Genomic DNA, 19512 nt, shown 5'->3' on the forward strand with positions numbered 1-19512 from the left:
GTTTTGAATTTTCAAAAGCACCCATCCACTAAAGGGAGGAGACAGCTCATCTGTCCCATTTGGAACCTGATGACTTCAAACAATAGGGCCTTTCATCAGCTGATAGAAGTGCTTGTGGATCTGGGACATTTGTTCAGATGGTAAATTTAAGCTGCATCTTATGGTTTGGAATAGTTTCATCTTCATGCAGACTATTTCCATCATAACCTATTTAGCAAATGAGATAATGGATTCCAAAGTGCCTTCAACTATAAAGGGCTATACACTTGTAAGGGATGATGACTGTCTGCAGCATCACAGTGTAATCCATATTAAGTGGCTTCGTCTCCATGTGCCAGGTACCAGCTCTACCAGGCCAGTGCTGACACCTCTTCCTTGTCTTTTTGCAGTCTTATTGGCAGTGAATAGAGGGGAAGTGGTGCTATTTAGGACTCCCAGGCGCTGCTCTTCTTTTGGTATAGTGCTATCAAGGTGGAGGGAGGGCTTTAATTTTTTTTTTTAATGAAATGAGTTTCATGGTCTTTTAAAAAATAACAGCATTTAAATGAGAGTTGCAAGCTAAACGCAATTTCCTATTGCTCTTTCTGTAATACTGAATGGGGAACTTTTAATTGGTCTTCTTTGGAAAACTGGGTTTGTCATTGTCGGCTGATGCCAAAGATGGAAGAATTAAGGGCTCTGCAATGTAGAATGCTCTGGTGATATGTGGTTTTATGATTTTCGTTGTGCTCACCCATGTAGTGAATTCTCTAGGCAACCAGTGTAGTTGACTTATAGCTTGAATTTCTCCAAACTTTCTTTTACTTTACCTTTTCAGGTCTGATTACATCAGGGAGAGAGCCTTTAGTAAGCACTGGCCTTCCTTGCTAAAACTTAATGATTCTGTCCTTAATTGAGGACTTATGCCACAGTATTTCATTTCCTTATTTGGAGGATTCCTAGAACTAAATGAGGGAAAGGGTGGGTCTCCACTTCTTTAATAATTGCCAAGTGAACTGTAGTGCTTGGAGCTGGTCTTCCAGTGCTAACCTCTTATGTATGGAGAGTAACCATATTCTTGATCTCTTCTCTTCCCTGCCTGTCCTGACTCTTGCCCTGTTGCCTTTTTAAATTCTTTTGAGTTAGCCATGGTATTGTTCATGTGCCCTACACATCCTTTCATGCTGTACTGAATGTATAAAATGTCTAATTGTGGAAGGGAATAGGCCTTCTTGACCCATCATAGATGGCTGCCATCCAAGTAAACAAGATGCTGAGTGAATGGGGAGATTTCTCTTGGTGTAAACATTGGTCCTTTTGTCTTTTCCAGACTGGCTGGATGATGTGGAATTGGCTGGTGTCTGTGCTTGCAACAGGAGCTTCTGTGGTCTTGTACGATGGTTCTCCCTTGGTCCCAACAGCTAATGTGCTCTGGGATTTGGTGGACAGATTAGGGTAGGTAAATAAGATGGTAAATGTCTGTTGGTTATCGTTGAAGAAAAGGATTTTGAAAGTAATGACAGCTGTTCTTAATATGTGCCTGAAGGCACCTGAACTCAGGGTTTCACTGGGAAGGACGTTTGGAACAAAACTGAAAATATTTTCCTTCTGCCCTTGTACAAAATTGGGATTGATTCTCTTTGGAATATTGTATGCAGTTCCAGTCCAAGGAAGGCTGGTTTAAATGATGAAGGGAATGGAAGATTGTAGGAGATAGCAGCATGAGAACAGACTAATATGATGACCCAAGCCCTCTTCGGTCTGGGAAGATGAAGACTCAAGAAGAGGAGTGGGAGAGGGATTACTGAATTCTGAAAAGTCATGAAGGATCTGAAAAGGATGAATACAGACTTACTTACCAGACCTATGATATTAATGGATTTTAGAGGATCTTCCTTAGAGCTCAGCAGTAGCAAATTGAGGACAAAAGGGAACAGGAATACTCTTTTATACAGGAGGACAAACCAAGTAAAAGGACCAAAAAAAGTCTCTAGTGGGTTGAGTGAGGCTTCTGTTTTTCCCTAGGTTTTAGGGAAAAAGATTGGCAAGCTTGTAGCTGATAAGAGGGTGTGGAAGGGTTTGGGGCGCCAGTACAGGGAGGGCCGATGGTGGTGAGATGAGATACCGATTGATTGACCCTAAGTTAATGGGTGATAGGGTTGTAATGCAGAATTAAAGGAGAGCAGCTAGAGCTATTTGGGCCACGTTGGGAGGTTGATCAGTCAGCAGTCATTTATGAAGCACCTTGGCATGAAGGCATGATACTAGGTTATGAAGGACAATACTATTTCCTCATGAATAACAAGTTGGTTCTCATCAGAAGCAGGATGTTGGGTTGGTTCAATCATTGCCTTTGATTCAGTTTGACAGTCGTTAGCTTCTTTTGGTAAAGAAACACTATTCTTTGAGCCAGTGCCAGAAATCATTTTTGTTTCTCTGCAGTACTATTGCAGGTATCCATCTGGTAACCTCACATCAGAAGGTCTGGTCTTCCTTCCTGGTGGAAAATGTTAGGATTTTAGAGAATGGACACAAGCCAGTATAAACTGAGATGTTGGCCATTTCTTTGGTGCATGTGGATTATAGGAAGCAAGGTGGGGAAAAATGAAGTGGTCTCATATTTGCCTTTCTGTTCCCTTTCAGGGCATCATTGTTAGGAAATGTCAAAAGATCCTTTTTTATGAGGGTTTTCTTTGCTAGATAAAATTAACCCAAATTCTTTAGGATTTTATTTTGGTTAATACATTTCAGCAGTGATGTTTCATTTCTCTTTGGCCAAGGATTGTTTTTCAGTTTATAAGGAGTCCCGGTACCTTCATGAGACTGGGAGTAAACCTGAGCCTGAAATGTAATTTAAGTTTTGAACTGTTCATGATAGAAAATAGAAGGTAGAATGAATGCTCTTAAACTTTGTCCATTCATCATTTAAATACAGTTTTGCCTGGTCGGTGTAATATTTAAATCCTGACATTTGGCTCATACTATTAGGATATTTCCTAATGAGGTTGTTTCCAGAGAAAGGTTAATAAAATCCCTTGAAACTTGGTATTGAAGGAAGATCTTCACTCTTTATACATATACAGCCTTTGAAACCAGACTGCAGATAGAAAAATTATGGTGGTATGTTTAGAGGGAGGAAAATGTTTCTCCTCGACATGTTAGTAACAAAGCTGAGAACAAGGCCCCAAGGGAGGCTCATCTTTGCACTTGTGTATTTAAATGGATATGTTTGTGTGTGCCATTAATGGCATATTTAAATTTATGCATGTCTACATGGTGAAGGTAAGAGACTAATTGGGAAGGAAACAGTGAAATAGGATGACCATTCTGTCAGTAACTGATGGCAGAGTTTGGGGTGGGGAGGTGGGAGAAGAAGCGACAGGCTCTCTGTTTTAGCTTTGTCTCTCTCTTTCTAAGAGAAGCACTGGCATTGACTTAATGCAGTCATTAAAACTGTTGTTTCTTCCTAAGGTTGATGACTGTTCAGAACTTGTGAAGTTCGAAACAGAGCCCTTGAAATTCCTATGATGCTTTAACTAATGTAGATAAATTTAGGTATTAAACCTCATTGATCACTGTAGATTTTCTTTTAAGTTTATCACACCAAGAGTCAGGGATTTTGAAGGAATTAACAAGAGTTTTTTTATTTAAAAAAAAAGACATTATTTTTGTTTTCTTTATTGGGGAAATATCTGGGACACATTGTCCAGTGGGTGTGGGGTGATTTGGATGAATGGTGTGTGTTAGAGGATTTGGATGAATGGTTTTGTGTTAGGGACACACTCTGGGCCCTGCTGGATTTTGCTAGTAACTGGGTTGGCACTGGGTTGTATTAGTTGCTTACTTTTGCTCATCTGTGACTGGGCATTATCATAATGCTGTAGTGAGAGATGGCAAGATCCTGTAGGTTGAATCGGCTGTTCTCTTAGTGAAAGTTAATCGTTTTGGGAGTTACTCAGGGATCATTTACTAAACGATTACTTCAGTAATTTACTAGAGTGTGATCAGTGCGTTGAAGCAGTGATTTGCTGAGGGCTCCCCTTGTGGCTTGAAAGAATTTGTATGCTTCCCAGAAAGGCTGAACCATCTGTCCTGGGCAGGGCTTCTGAAGACATTTTTAGTTGGGACACTGGTTGGTGATTAATTTAGTGACACCTTTCCAGTCTCTATTAAAAGTGCTATGTAATATATACAAACACCATTCCATTCCATGTCAGTCTCCTCACTTGGCCTCTTCCTAATTTGACAGAAGGGAAAACCATTCTGTGTCTGGTTTCCTGCCTTCCAGCAAGAGGGGAAGAAACCCAGGTAGATGCCATTCCATCAGGCTTCTTCTGCCTCTCAGCTGGTCTGGCCTAGCCTGCCTGCTGGGAAGGAAGCTCCCCTCACTGGTCCCCTCTCTGAGGCTGCTTAAAGCCCTGAGAGGATATTACCCTGAGGCCATCCTAGAGATACTGATAACCAGGGGTGCAGTGAGACTCAGATGAGGTAGTGGATGGAAAATAAACCTTCAGTCCTACTGTACTTGTCCATTGTTAGCCTTCAGTCACCAGGCCTCCAGTCTGATGATGGCTTCCTTCCATGAATCTCCTGCCTTATTTGTGCTCAGACAGTGTATATAAGAGCAATACAGGAGTGAGCAGCTAAATGTTTAACAACTAGGCTTTCTGAGACAAAATGTATGCAACACACATTTAAGTATGATCTGTATTATTAACTTAACAGACCTTCTTAAGTCTAGACAATCAAAAAATCCATAGATTTCTCTGAATTGTAGCAATTTCTGAGGTGTAAATGCTTATACTGAAAATGTAATAATCTCTTAGCAAACCAGTTAGAGCTGGTTCCACCACACCCTTGTGATAACCTACCTGAACTCATTCTTCAGTAGTTAACAAACTCCTATCCGGTCACATCCTTCTCATCTGAATGATTTTGAACCCCTGACTGTCATTATTCAAACCTATTCTCTTTCCTCCGGTGCCTTCTCCCTTACTTCCATGTCTTTAAATCCCTACACTCCCTCCCCCAAGTATTCCACTCTAAAGCTACCAGTCCCTTCCATTGTAGCCTATGGAATGCATGTTCTATAGGCAACAAACCTGCTTTCATCTTAAATCCTTTCCTTTCCCATTCCTTCCAAATTTTGGCTCTCATTGAAACCTGACTCCCTTCTGAGCCTCTCTGACCTCCCTTTCTAGCATTAGCTGCACTTCTACTCATTCCCCACCTCTTCCCACCCTCCTGTCCCCTAATAGTTGTAGGGAAGGTGGGAGTTAGAATGCTCCTTGCTCCCCATTGCTACTTCCAGGTTCTCTCTCTACCATCATCCCTCAGTAACCTCTCCTTTGAGGTTCACTCAGTCTTTATATACCACCCAATCGAAATTCTGATAGCTATTGTCTGCTGACCTCCAGTATTGTTCTGGACATTATTTCCTCAGTGAGTTCAGTGCCTGGCTTACAGTCTCTGGCCTCAACTGTTGCTCTCATACTAGGGGACTTCAACATACGTATTGATACTCCCTCAGAAACCTTAACCTGCCAGTTTCTCATTTCCTATGACCTGGTCCTCCACCTTATTTCAGCTATACCCGGAGAAATGGTCATATTTTGCTCTTTCCATCCCCCGTGAATATACCATTTCCATGGTCATGAACTCTGAAATTTCCTGATCTGATCACAGTTTGTTGTCATTACTGCTCTTTGTCTATTTTGCGGCTCCAAAACTTTGTTCTTTGTCCTCAGTGTGACCTTCCATCTCTCTGTCTCTCAGTTCTTTCCTAGGCCATCACCCTTTTCCTTGCTACACTCTTACTCCTTTCCCATCTTAATTCATCAGTGAACGGGTTCAACTCTCACTGATCTCTTCCCTTGAATCCATTGTCTCCTCATCTTGACAAAAATCTTGTCCTGCCAAGCTTCAGCTTTGGATCACTCCCATCATCCGCTGCTTTTGCTCCTACTCATGTTGCTGAGTCTTAATTCTACTCAATTAAATTGAGTCTGTGGAAAATGTAAAAGATGTGAAATATTCCAAAATGTCTACTGAGACTTGGCTTTAATTCTGAAGGTAGCTTCGAAAGTATACTGGACTATATGGTAACTAAAGGCTTAAAAACATTTCCTACCCCAATTTCTGTGGACAGACGGAATTTTCCTTAAAATGTTAAGAAGAATTACCTTCAGCAAGCATTATTTGTAATGGGGATAAGTTAAAAGTCTTCCCAGTGATATCAAGAGTAAACAAGGATGCTCATTATCACCAATATTATTCAGTATTGTATTAGAAATGCTAGCAATAGCAGTAAGAGTAGAAAAAGAATTTGAAGGAATCAGAATGGGCAGTGAGGTAATAAAACTATCTCTTTTTGCAGATGATATAATGATATACTTGCAAAATCCTAGAGACTCAACCAAAAAGCTAGTTGAAATAATGAATAATTTTAGCAAAGGAGAAGGATATAAAATAAACTCGTATAAATCATCAGCAGTTCTATATATTGCCAACAAAATCCTGCAAGAAGAGACAGTAAGAGATACTTCATTTAAAATAGCCACAGACAGGATAAAACACCTGTCAAGACAAACCCAAGAACTACATAAGCACAGTCATACCACATTTTTATATAAATAAAGTCAGATTGAAGTAATTGGAGAAATAATAATGTTCATGGGTGGGCAGAGCCAATATAATAAAAATGACAATTTTACTCAAACTAATCTACTTATTCGATGCCATCCCAATTAAATTACCAAAAATTATTTTATTGAGCTAAAAAATACTAACAAAATTCATGTGGAAGAACAGAAGGTTATGATATCAAAGGAATTAATGAAAAAAGTGTAAAGGAAGTAGATTTAGCAGTACCAGATCTTAACCTATATTGTAAGACAGTAATTATCAAAACTATCTGGTACTGGCTAAGAAATAGAAAAGTGGAACAGAGTAGACATACAATGCATGGTAGTAAATATAGTACTAGCATGTTTGGCAAATGTAAAAATTTAAGCTTTCGGGATAAGAATTCACTATTTGGTAAAAATTGTTGAAAAAGCTGGAAAGCAATATGGCAAAAATTGGGTATAGACCAATATCTTAGATCATTTACCAAGATAAGGTCAAAAGGGATACATGACCTAGATATAAAAGGAGATATCTTAATTAGAAGAACATGGAGCGTGTTACCTATCAGACTTATGGATAGGAGAAGAATTTATGAATAAACAAGAGATAGAGAACATTGTAATTATTTTGATTCTATTAAATTAAAAAGGTTTTGTACAGACAAAACCAGTGTAGAAAAGATTAGAAGGAAAGCAGAAAATTGGGGGGAAAAGTTTATAGACAGTTTCTTGGATAAAAGTTTCACGTTTCAAATATATAGAGAACTTCTGTCAAATTTATGGGAATATGAGTCATTCCCCAATTGATAAATGTTCAAAAGACATGAATAAGCAGTTTTCAGAAGACGAAATCAAAGCTACATATAGTCATATGAAAAATTGCCCTAAATCATTGTTAATTAGAGAAATGTAAATTAAAATAGCTTTGAGGTATCATCTCACACCTATCAGATACGGTAAAATGACAGAAGGAGAAAATGACAGGGGGCAGGAATGAAGGGGATGAGGAAAACCTAGGAGATGAATACCCTGTTGGTGGAACTGTGAAGTGATGTAACCATTTTGGAGAGCAGTCTGGAAAGATGCCTATTATGCCTTAACCCAGCAATACCATTATTGGGTCTGTTTCTCAAGGTGATCAGGGAAAAAGGAAGAGAACCTATGTGTTCTAAAGTACAGCAGCTCTCTTCTGTGCTGCCACAGACCTGGAAATTTAGGGGATGCCCGTCAGTTGGGGAATGGTTGTATGATTGTGATGGGATACTGCTGTGCTGTAAGAAATGACGAGCAGGTTGGTTTTAGAACAACATGGAAAGACTTGCGATGAAATAATGACGAGTGACGAGCAGAGAATATTGTATGTGGTAACAGCAGTATTGTTCACTGTGAATGACCGGGTTATTCTTGGTGTTATAAATACCCAAATCAACCACAAAGGACCTGTGAAAAGAGATGTGTGTGTCAGATGGTGGCCTTCTCTAGTGCAGGTGGGGAGGGACAGAGGAAGACAGTTTGGAACTTAAAAATGTAACCCCTGCCCCACCAAAACCCCAAAACAACAACAAACAGAGACTGACAACTTACAGTCTTGGAGAACTTTACTAAAAAGGCAATTGATTTGTCCAAGGTCAAATAGCATCTATGACATCAGGTCTTCCTGACTCCAGGGCTGGCTTTCTATACACTAGACCATGCTTCCTCTCAATAAAACGAGGTCAGGGGCAGCCAGGTGGCGCAGTGAGTAGAGCACTGGCCCTGCAGTCAGGAGCACCTGAGTTCAAATCCGGCCTCAGCCACTTGACACATGTACTAGCTGTGTGACCTTGGGCAAGTCACTTAACCCCAATTGCCCTGCCAAAAAACAAGCAAAAATAAAACAAAATCAAATTAAAAAAATTCTATAGACAGATTTCTGTTACTTGCTCTGCAAAGTGTCAGAGGAAAAGACTAATAATAGTAATTGAAAGGAAGGAGGGGTTTGAGAGTCCTGAAGACAGCGAGGAAAACCCTGAGACTCAGCTGAGAGTGTTGGCCCAGGGAAGATAGACAGCACACCCATTCTGGCCAGCAGCATTTGTTCCTGGTTGGGTTGGGGAAGCACTTGTACACATGTGTTTTTATTTGTTCCACCACCTCCCTGCATTGGCGTGGATAACGGAGAGTGGGTGAGTACTTTTACATACATTAGGGTTATTGTTTATGTGATGGAGAAAAAAGTAATCCTCACGTCTATATTTCTATTGACTGTTCCTTTGGTGTGGGTAAGGTATTAGAAAAAGATGAAAGGGGAATCATTTACTTCTCTTCTTCGTTATTCTTTCAGCATAATGCATGATTATCTGTAGCATTAGGTATTAATCACTGAGTGTGAATATTTTTGGAAGGTTAGCAACTCCAGCTATTTGAGAAAAAGGTGATAATGACCAAGTGATTTGATCCATGGTAAAAGCATGAATTCGTGTATGATATTTTTTTGGAGGGAAATCGCTGTGTTTTTATCAGTTTTAATTTGTGGCAGTAGCAATGTAATTACAGGCAAGTAGACCTCCCTTCCTTTCCCCTCTTGCGACAGGTACTCAGGAATCTGGGAGTGTAGACACACAATCCTCACCAATTCATCAAAAGAGGAAATATTTACATTAATGTTCGAGGGCATTTAATTTTATAGTTCTCTCTTTTAAAACAAAGTATTTACGATCATGTAAAGTAACTGTACTTAAAGCCTGTTTAAGTGCAGATGATGGGTCTAGATAAAACTAATTGCTATAGATGTGAAGATAGCATAGATGCTTAATGTCAAGATATGGCAACATGTTTCCTAGGATGAGGAAAGACTTTATGTATGTTTAATATGATTTTACATGTATAGCCCATATCAGATTGCTTCCTGTCTTGGGGAAGGAGTAGGGGAGAGAGGGAGAACAAATTTTGGAGCTCAAAATCTTATAAAAGTGAATGTTGAAAACAATCTACATGTAATCGGAAAAAATAAAATACTATTATGAAGTGGAAAAAAATAAAAATAAAAAAGACTTGATAAGTTAATACTAATCATTAATATAACCCAGAAAAGTGATATATACAGTCATACTGCTTCTGTGATGACTAACTTTGGTAGACTTGGCTCTTCTCAGCAATACAAGGTTCAAAGACAGCTCCAAAGGACTCATGTTGGAAAGAGCTAGCTACATCCAGAGAAAGAATTACGGAGTCTGAATGCAGATTGAGGCAAACTGTTTGCTCTCTTTTTTTTTCTTTTTTGGGAGGTTTGTTTCTTCTTTCTCATGATTCCTTCCATTGGTCATAATTCTTCTTTACAATTTGACTATTGTGTAAATAAGTTTAATGCAGAGGTATATATAGAATCTATATCAGACTACATGCCATCTTGGGAGGAGTGGGGAGGGGAGGGAAGGGAAGAAAATCTGGAACTCAAAAACATGCAGAACTGAGTGTTGTAAACTAAAAATAAAAAATCTAAATAAAAAGAAAACAACTTAAGAAAGTAAACTACCAGTACTAGAAAGTTTTAATATTTGAAATGTACAAACTCAGTGAAAACTTTTTTCCCCTTGTTTTCTTTCCATATCCATGCGTTTTCTTGCTCCTAGGATCACAATTCTTGGAACTGGGGCCAAGTGGCTGTCTGTACTCGAAGAGAGAAACTTGAAACCAGGTAAACAGATTATCTAAGGCTCTTGTGACATATTTCCTTCAAGGAAATGCAATACATTTAATTCTGTATTTCTTCTGTATAAATGATACTTTAAAAAAATTGGTTTTAACTGTAACCTTTTAATTATCCTTCATTTTAGTGGAAACTCACAATCTTCAGACTCTTCACACTATCCTGTCTACGGGGTCCCCTTTAAAAGCCCAAAGCTATGAGTATGTTTACAAATGTATAAAGAGGAATGTCCTCCTTGGATCTATCTCAGGTAATTCTTAGAGTACTGGGGTGCTGGGGAAGGGGTAGAAAGAGCAGAGGTGGGAGGTCATGAATGGATCAAGGGAATACTTGGATTCCAGGTTGACATAGTCTTTATCTAATTCTCAAATACTCCTCTTAATAGTTCAAGGCTGAAGATATCTCTGTCGTTAGCTCTAGACTATTTCTCCTAGTCATCTTGGTTGACTTGCTCTTCCACATTAGCCTTTGTAGCAGTATTTGTAGTAGTGCTTTTCATGTTTTAAAATTTATTGATGTATTTGGTTTGGACACAATAGTTACTTCCCAACAAATAACTAAACAAACCTCTTTACAACGTGCATTCACTGAGAAAAAAGTTAATAACAGAAAGGTAGAATATGTCCATTAACGTTAGGAATATGATACTAACGGTGAATGTTTTCTTTGCTCAAAATGTTGTCTTTCCATGTTTACTTTCCTCACATCATTATAATCGCTGTATTTATATATTCCTTTCGCTTTTCTTTCTTTACTTTGCATCACTTTCTATGTTTCTCTGAACTCTTCATATGTATCTTTATGGTACATTAAGACATAAAAATCCCAGTTTTTATGGTGCTTATAAACTTTCACTTGACAGTTGATAGTCTAAATGTGAACTCCTTATCCAGTGACCACTGAGAGGATATATTAACAGAGAAGCTGAATCTTATCCGTTGATATTCTTTCTATTCTATAAGAGAAATCAAAAGACAGAAGGAAATTGCAGCTAACTAGAAGGATGACTCACAGCTATTCCTTGTACAGGCAAAGAGGGAGGTTGTCACGGGGGTTTTATTATATGCAGATCTAATGATAAGTATTTATAAAGGGACATTCATGATAATAATTGTAGCTTGACCAGTTGGTCATGGATTTATTTGAATACTGAGTATGATGCAGTGATATTCCACCACATTTACATCCATAATTTGTATAGCCATTTCCAGTTGTTGGTTGCATACTGTGTCTCTAGCTTTTTGTTACCAGAGAGAATATTGCCATGATGTTTTTGTTCATTTGTTTTTTTCCTTGATTTTAGCAGCCTCCTTCAGATAAAGTCCCAGCACTGGGATCTCTGGATCAAATAGTATTAAAAAGTTAGTCATGTCTCTTATGTAACCGCAAATTATGTTCCAGAATAATTAAACAACTTCATGGCTCCACCAGCAGTAAATTATTCTGCCTCTCTTCCCACAGTACACCTAACGAGGAGTTTTCCCATCAGTCAGTATACCTGTATTAAGCTCCTAAATGCCAGGTGCTATACTGGCTTCTGGATGCAAAGACAAAAATAGTGCCTCAAGGAAGGATTCAGGGAAGACAACATTTACCCATATAGAATGTCCCAAAAATCTTCATGCAGTTTTGAGCATTAGCTTTTGGGACACCTCATCAAATGCATAGAGGATTTGTACCAGATAAATTGGAGGAGGAGGCGGTAGCTACTGAGAATAACAAGAAAAGCCTTAGGGAGGAGTTAGCGTTTAGACTGAGCTTTGAAAGAAACTAGAGATTTTAAGAGTCAGATGTGAGGAAGGGAGCACATTCCTGGCCCAGGGGATGGTGTGGGCAGAAGTATGGAGGTTGGGGCTAAATGTAGTATGTGAAGAATGGCTAGAAGGTCCGTTTGGCCGGACTCTAGCATGTGTAAAGAGGTGTGCTGTGTAACTGGCAGGGGTAGGTAGGTGGTAAAGAGATACACAGGAGCTCATTTTTGAGTCTAGGAGTCATGGGGAGCCATTGGAGTTTCTCAGCCAGGCCAGGACATGGTCAGAGTTGTGTTTGAGGAAAGTGACTGGTGGTTGTGTGGAAGAGGGATTGGTGAGGGCTGGGAGGAGGCAGGAAGGTCAGTGAAGACGCTGCTGCAAGAGTCTAGGGGGCCAAGGGGCTGGTAGGCCTCACTTCCCTAAGGTGGTGGCCTTGGTTTGCTACAGATGAGTGTGAGGAGGCATTTCACATGAGTCTTGGCTGACCCAGCCGTGACCAAGACAAAGGCATCCTGAGCATCAGACTGAGGACAATAAGCACATCTGTTTTTTCATCATGGATTTACCATTAACCAGCGGGGTGAATTCTGGGACAAGTCACTTGACCAAACTCTTTGGAGCCCAGTTTCTTGCTGTGTAGAGTGAATAGAGAGTTGATCTCTAAAGTCTCTTTCAGCTATGGCATTCTGAATCTGTGCTTTTTTATCTGCGTGGTATGGCTTTCATTGCTATTATGGTTTTTTCTTTATTTTGCAACAAAAATACCTTATGTACTTTAGCCTTAGGATAGACTGACATTTAAAAAATGCACCAATAAAAGATACTTTAATGAAATTAGCATTTCTGTTAGTAGCTGGGGGAAAATGGAATGATTCTCACCTAGTGTAATGTCAGGGCAAGATAATTTCTTACCGATATGATTTGGAGTTAAAGGAAATGGAATTTTCACAAACTCATTTAAATGGGATTTTTTTTGGCTTTCAAAAGAGAGTGTTAGTTTGGAAAAGATTTCAAGGAAAGCCTCATTTTCTTTACTTTTCCCTTCTCCCCATAACTCTATAGCAGGTAATTATTTTTTGAATTTCATCTCTGTCCAAAGTGCAGGCAGCACACCTTTAGTGTTGAACCACCTTTAATGGCTTGGTTGGCCAAGTCATCCTAAGATCCGTACATCGTTTACTTAACGATGACTTCTTCTGTGAGACCCTACTTTCTTCTGGATGCCATGCCTGGCTCCTGGCCCCGGCAGCATCAGTTATTGAGATGCTTCTGTTCCTGTTACCTGTCACTCATGCTTTCTAGAGCAGTGAAGGGATGTCCAGCACCAGAAATTTCCTAGGAGGAATTCCCTTAGGGCAGGGATTACTTCCTTTATTCCCTTCAGGTAGCTGATAGAAGGAAACCCTCAGAAATTCAGAGCATTATATCTTCTAGTGAGCTAATACACACACTCTGTCTCTGTCTGTCTCTGTCTCCTCCCCCCCTCTTTCTAGCTTGATTCTTTAATTTTAGGAAGGGCTTTCGGATGATTATTCCCTGGGACCTCCATCAGGTTGGAATTCATTCATCAAGCCAGAGGCAGAGGGGTGGACTTGAACTCATGCCCTCTGCCCACAGTGGACCAGGATGGAGTAGTGGATAAAAAGGTGGCCTCAGTAGCAGGAAGCCCTCAGTCTTGGCTCTCTCCCTCCTGCCAGTCTGATCTTCTGACTCTACCTCTCCAGATGATACTGTTTCCTCTCTCTTAAATACCCTTAGCATTTCTGAAAAGGAAATGGAATGCCACAGTGGTTCTCAGCAGCTAGGCCTCTATTGGGAGAAAAGATATTCAGTATTTTGGGTCCTTGGCCTCTGTGTGCTAGTTAAAACAAAATCAATAGCTTTCCTCAGTTTTTTGAATTGTGAATCTTCCCTATCCTTTTCATTGCAGGTGGTACTGACATAATTTCCTGTTTTATGGGTCAAAATGTTTCAATTCCAGTTTATAAAGGAGAAATTCAGGCCAGGAACCTGGGCATGGCAGTGGAAGCATGGAGTGAGGAAGGTAACTTGTTTGCAGTATATCTTTCTTTAAATAGAACCCTATAATTTTTGAGTTAGGAAAGTACCTTAGAGGTCATCTGGTCCAACTCTTCTTTGATTAAAAATCCTCTGTGCCTCGTACCCAACAAGTAGTCATCCAGATTTTGCTTTGAGACCTCACCTTTTGGGGCATAATAATCAACTAATCTTCAGAAGTTTTTCCTTACTAAGAGCTTGCTCTCAAAACTTTGTAACTTTTACCCATTGTTCTTAGTTCTGCCCTTGGGGCCAAGCAGAACAAATTTGATCCCACTTTCATGTGGCAGCCCATCAAATATGGGGGAGGGGAACAGGAACAAGTTTTTATTAGGGCATGGCGGTAAGTGCTTTTGCAAATATTTGATACTTGCAAACCTGGGAGGTAAGTGTTATTATGATCCCCATGAGGAAACTGAGGCAAACAAGGTTAAGTGACTTGCCCAGGGTCAGACAGCTAGTAATTGTCTGAGGCCAGATTTGAACTCTGGTCTTCTTGACTCTAAGCTCATCCATCCAGCTGCCTAGCCACGAGATCCCCTCTAGGTCTTCTCTGAATTTTTTTGATTGATGTCTTTATGATTTTTACATCACCAGTCATTTTCCATTTGTGCTACCTTTATAATAAAAAGAAAACAGTCAAGCAAAACTGACTAGTACAGCAACCAAGTCTGCCTGTCTCTGTCACAATGAATGTCAATAGACTCAAGATTGCATTTAACCTGAATTTTACTTATGTTATTGTAGTCATCATGTATCTTGTAGTCTTGGTTCTGCCTTCTTGGCCCTGCATCAGTTCTCATGTTTCTCTGAACTCTTTATATTCACCCCTTTCTTTGGGTGTGATATTACTGCATTACTTTCATGTACCATGGTTTGTTCAGCCATTTCCCAGTGGATAGAAGATTACTTGGCTTCCATTTTTTTTAAATATCCTAAGGTGAGGTACATGAATATTCTTATTTATATGGGACCTTTCTTTTTCTTTTTGACTTCCTTGGAATACATACGCAGTGACATCTGTTGGTCAAAGAGTTTCAGTAATTTAGTCATTTTTTGAGCATAATTCCAGTTGTTTTCCAGAATAGTTGGCCTAAACCACAGCTAGGGAACCTGACTCCCCAGAGCCCTCAGGCTTCTCTTCTCTAGGCTAGATACTCCTAGGTTTTTGAGCTTTTCTTCACATGGCATAAATTCAAGGCCTTTAAAGAAAATTCCATTTTTTAAAAAAGTATTTTGAAATTCAGAATCATCACTACTCATTTGGACAAACATTCTTTCAGAGAATTTCAAATTAAGAAGACTTGTCATTCTCTGGAAAGTTCAAGCTTATCAGTATCTATCCTAAAATGTGTTGTATCTAAATGGACTTAATATTCCAGATATGTATTGATCAGGGCTGAGTATGGTAGGGCTTTCACTTTCCTTACCTGATATCAGATGCCTTTGTTTGCTTTTAAATGACTGAGTCAGAACAGTTGTAAAAAAGTGCTGTGTAGTCTTTGCTCCTGTGCCTCCATTCTTCTCTGTAAAATGAAGATAATAAAACCTAAATCCTTTTGAAATTGAGCGGATCTCTCTTCCACCCTGCAGAGCATTTCTTTCCTTTTGACATCCCTTCCCCAGCGTAGTTTAATACTTACTCTGCTTTTTGGAACCATTTCTGGTTCTCCTGGTTTGAGTCCTTGGTCAGTGATTGATTGCAAGGTAAGGTTGGTGAGACCAACACCCAAAACAGGCCATTGAGGGAAAAACAGCTCGGTGTTTAAGTACCTGCCTTTAGCCATCAGAAATACTCGACAGCTAGTCACCAAGCATTATTAAGTGTTTACTACGTGCCAGGCACTGTGAAAAGTGCCGGAGATGCAAAGAAAGGCAAAAGCATTTGTTGTTATCCTCAAGGAGCTTACATTCTGGTGGGGGAAACTACACAAAAACAACCAGGTACACACAAGATACATGTACAGTAGATAGGAGGATGTCTTGAAAGGGAAGGCACCCGCTCATCTATGATTTTCCGACAACACTCTCACTGTGCCTCGATCAGAGCAGAACACGGCAGCACTATTGTTTCCCTTTTAAAAGACACCAGTCTTTTAAATCCAGCCTAGGATAGGATGATTTGTTTTTGGTTGATGTGTCCTATTGTTGACTCATAGTGAGTTTGTAGTCAGCCCAAACTCCCAGACCTTTTTTACTGGAACTTTGTTTAATGCTGCTTTCCCTCCAGCTATATTTGTGAAACTGTTTTTTGGAGTGAGGCTCTAGGCAGCTTGGATAGTAGAGAAAACACTGGATACCCTGAGCTGTGACCTCTCTGACTTCATCTCTTCTGCATCTTAATTTTCTCCTATGTAAAATGATGGATTTGGACCAATTAACCTTGAAAGACCTTTCCAACTCTAAGTCTGATCTGATTAATTCAAGTGTAGAACTTTATGCTTATTCCTATAAAACTTCATCGTAGGCATGCTGTCCCATTGTTCTAACCTGCTAAGATCTTTTAGGCTCTATACTATCATCCAGTGTGCTAGCTGTCCTAGGCTGCATGTAATCTCTGGAAGTGTTTGGAGAAGTTAAAAGTTAGTTAAATTTATTCCCTTTAGTGCCCAGTAAGGGCTCAGTAAATGTGTGATAACAGCCTCTCAAAAATCCGATTGGAGGAATAAAATTGCTCCCTCTTAGTAGATTGATTGGCTTTGAAACTTTTGATTTGTTAAGTACATAGAAATAAAGGAGCTTTGGAAAAATGTGAATTTTTGTGGGTTTTCACATGTAATTCTTTTTTTCTTTCTTCATCCTTCAAATCTAGGAAAGGCAGTGTGGGGCGAGAGTGGTGAACTGGTTTGCACCAAACCGATACCCTGCCAACCTACATACTTCTGGAATGATAAGAATGGTAGCAAGTACAGGAAGGCTTATTTCTCTAAGTTCCCAGGTAGGTCTGGATGACCCAAAACAGGGCTAAGCCCCCCGACTTAGTTGACCCTTCTGTGAGCCCCAATTAAATTTTCCTGTCATTATTTCCTTCCCCAATAGCCTAGTATTGGACTTCTCATTCTGCCAGTGGAGTGGTGATGAATTTTTTGATAAATATCATGCCATCTTATGCTTGAAACCTTGGGACTTTCTGTAATCTGGGTTTAGTTTGATATAACTTCCTTCCCCCAGAAACAGGGTAGTTGAGCAGGTATGGCCTCAACAGATGGCCAGCATGGGCATCTTTGGGGTACCTTGCTCAATCATGGTGTGAACTTATCTGGGGAGAAATGAAGTATGGGAAAGGTTATTTGGTTCTTATTTTTTAGATCTATCAACTAAACCATTGTCCAGCCATTACAGAGATGTAAATAAGAAATATGCTTTGCGGCGGGGAGGAGGATGGGGATTTATAGTCAGCACACTGCTCATACTCAAAGACATTCCTGCTCTTAATTTTTGGGTCATGCCTTTTACTGAAGTGGAGGGGCCTCTTATTTAAAGCTCAGCTTCCTAGATCTTTCCTATTTTATTTTATAACCAATGTCAAGTTACTACTGCTATTTAACTTGTAGTTGAGGCAGCCGTTTGTTCTGGAGTTATTTATACTAAGTGTTTATTCTCCAGAAAGATAACTTAGAGTCATAGAAGCCACATTTTGAGAATTGAAAAGTTTCCAGTGAAGATTTGCTCTGGCTTTTATTTCTCCTTACCTCTCAACCCTCTGCTATGCTACATACGATAATGTGAACATATCATTTGTAGAAGGCTTTGTGCCCAGCATAGTGCCTTGGTGCTTGCTCCAAACAAAGTAGGTGCTAAGTAAATAATTGAATGAACTGAGTAGCAAATTACATTTAGTTTCTCATTAGTGAAGAAAAATATTTTAATTGATTTAGTTTGACAGCTGATAACAGTGGTGATAGACAGACCTTTGCTTTCACCATCAGTTTTGATGTACAGTCAAATGTCATTGATTTGAAACTATTTTGAGAAATGCTTATCTAAATTAGTTGTGATTCTGGATTTTAGAGTACTTTTAAAGAATGCAGCTTTCTTTCTTTCAAGTATGTGCCAATAACAAAGTATTTCTGGAGAAAGATCCAGCAGGGCCTGCATTAAGATGAATAGATGAATTTCATGTAATTAGCAGCAGTCCTTACATAAGTACAGCTAGGTGGCCCAGTGGATAGAGCACTGGACTTGGAATCAGGAAGACCTGAGTTCAAATTTGGTCTCAGATACTTACAAGTGTGTGACCCTGGGCAAGTCACTTAGCCTGTTTGCCTCAGTTTCCTTATCTGTAACATGAGCTGGAGAAGGAAATGGCAAACCACTCAGATATCACTGAAAAACGACTGAATAACAAAACCTTATATAACAGCAGTACCTGTGCTTTAAATCACTTAAAGACAGGTTAAAAAAAATGAAGCATTCTCCTCTTTGCTTCACCCACCTCCACCTCCGGCAGACCCTTTCTTTTTAAATGTTTGTTGTTCAGTGGTGTCCAACTCTTTGTGACCCCATTTGGGATTTTCTTGGCAAAGATACTGGAGTGGTTTGCCATTTCCTTCTCCAGCTCATTTTACAGATTGAGGAAAATGAGGCAAACAGGGCTAAGTGACTTGCCCAGATTCACAGAGCTAGTAAATGCCTGAGGCCAGATTTGAGCGTAGATCTTTCTGACTCTGGGCTAGCACTCTATTCACTTCACTGCCTAGCTGCCCCCTTTTAAATGACATAAAAGCAAACTTCAGCCCAGGTTGAATTTTCGCAATTTCAGAAAGAGTAGATTCCAGCAGTTTTTTTTTTTTTACCACACTGGTTTTAGTCTATGTCCAAAAAACTGTATGTCTCATTCAACACACCTTGTAATGAAGAACCTTCAGTATTTTCCATCGCTGAATGAAGGGAGCCATGGATGTAATAGAGTGGAAGCACATGGCAGAGTGCGTTGAACTTGACTGCTGCCAGAGGATGATCTGTAGGTCTGTAGGCACCTGCTGGGTCTCAGCACCAGTCTTGTAGCTGGGCTGGTGAAGTCATAAAGCAGACTGGGTAGGAGGGCGATGCATACATGAGTAATTGAGGTGGAAAAAATGGCCCTGGGGCTGGGGGCTCTGCTGTGTTTGCGAGTCTAAAGAGATGAAGACTGTAGGCTGGATGGTTTGAGAAGGGGGACTGTATATGACCAACCTCCGTTAACTCATGAAAGAGATGGATAGAGTAACTTTGGGATAGCTGTCTGTCTGTCTGGAAATACATGGACTTGTTCTAAATCCTAGAAACAGATGTGGCAATCATGCCTCTCTGACCTCTCACTCACTGTAACCTATCATGACAGATAAAAGCAAAGAGCCAGACTTGACACAGTAGGGAGTAACTTGGAGAAATCATTCTCCTCCAAGATTACAATGAATGTAGACAGAAA

General features: G+C 39.8%; 1 protein-coding gene across 2 annotated transcripts in view; it reads left to right on the plus strand.

Annotated features, from left to right (window-relative positions):
- AACS (acetoacetyl-CoA synthetase) overlaps nt 1–19512 on the plus strand; it is an 86276-nt gene that overhangs the window by 54188 nt on the left and 12576 nt on the right. For both annotated transcript variants that reach the window (XM_036740770.1, XM_036740771.1), the window contains exons 10-14: nt 1310–1434; nt 10217–10281; nt 10421–10543; nt 13975–14088; nt 16915–17040. In XM_036740770.1, the coding sequence (XP_036596665.1) occupies nt 1310–1434; nt 10217–10281; nt 10421–10543; nt 13975–14088; nt 16915–17040 (553 nt within the window). The remainder of the gene's footprint in view (nt 1–1309; nt 1435–10216; nt 10282–10420; nt 10544–13974; nt 14089–16914; nt 17041–19512) is intronic.

Source organism: Trichosurus vulpecula, chromosome 1 (assembly GCF_011100635.1).
Source record: "Trichosurus vulpecula isolate mTriVul1 chromosome 1, mTriVul1.pri, whole genome shotgun sequence".
NCBI classification, from domain to species: Eukaryota; Metazoa; Chordata; class Mammalia; order Diprotodontia; family Phalangeridae; genus Trichosurus; species Trichosurus vulpecula.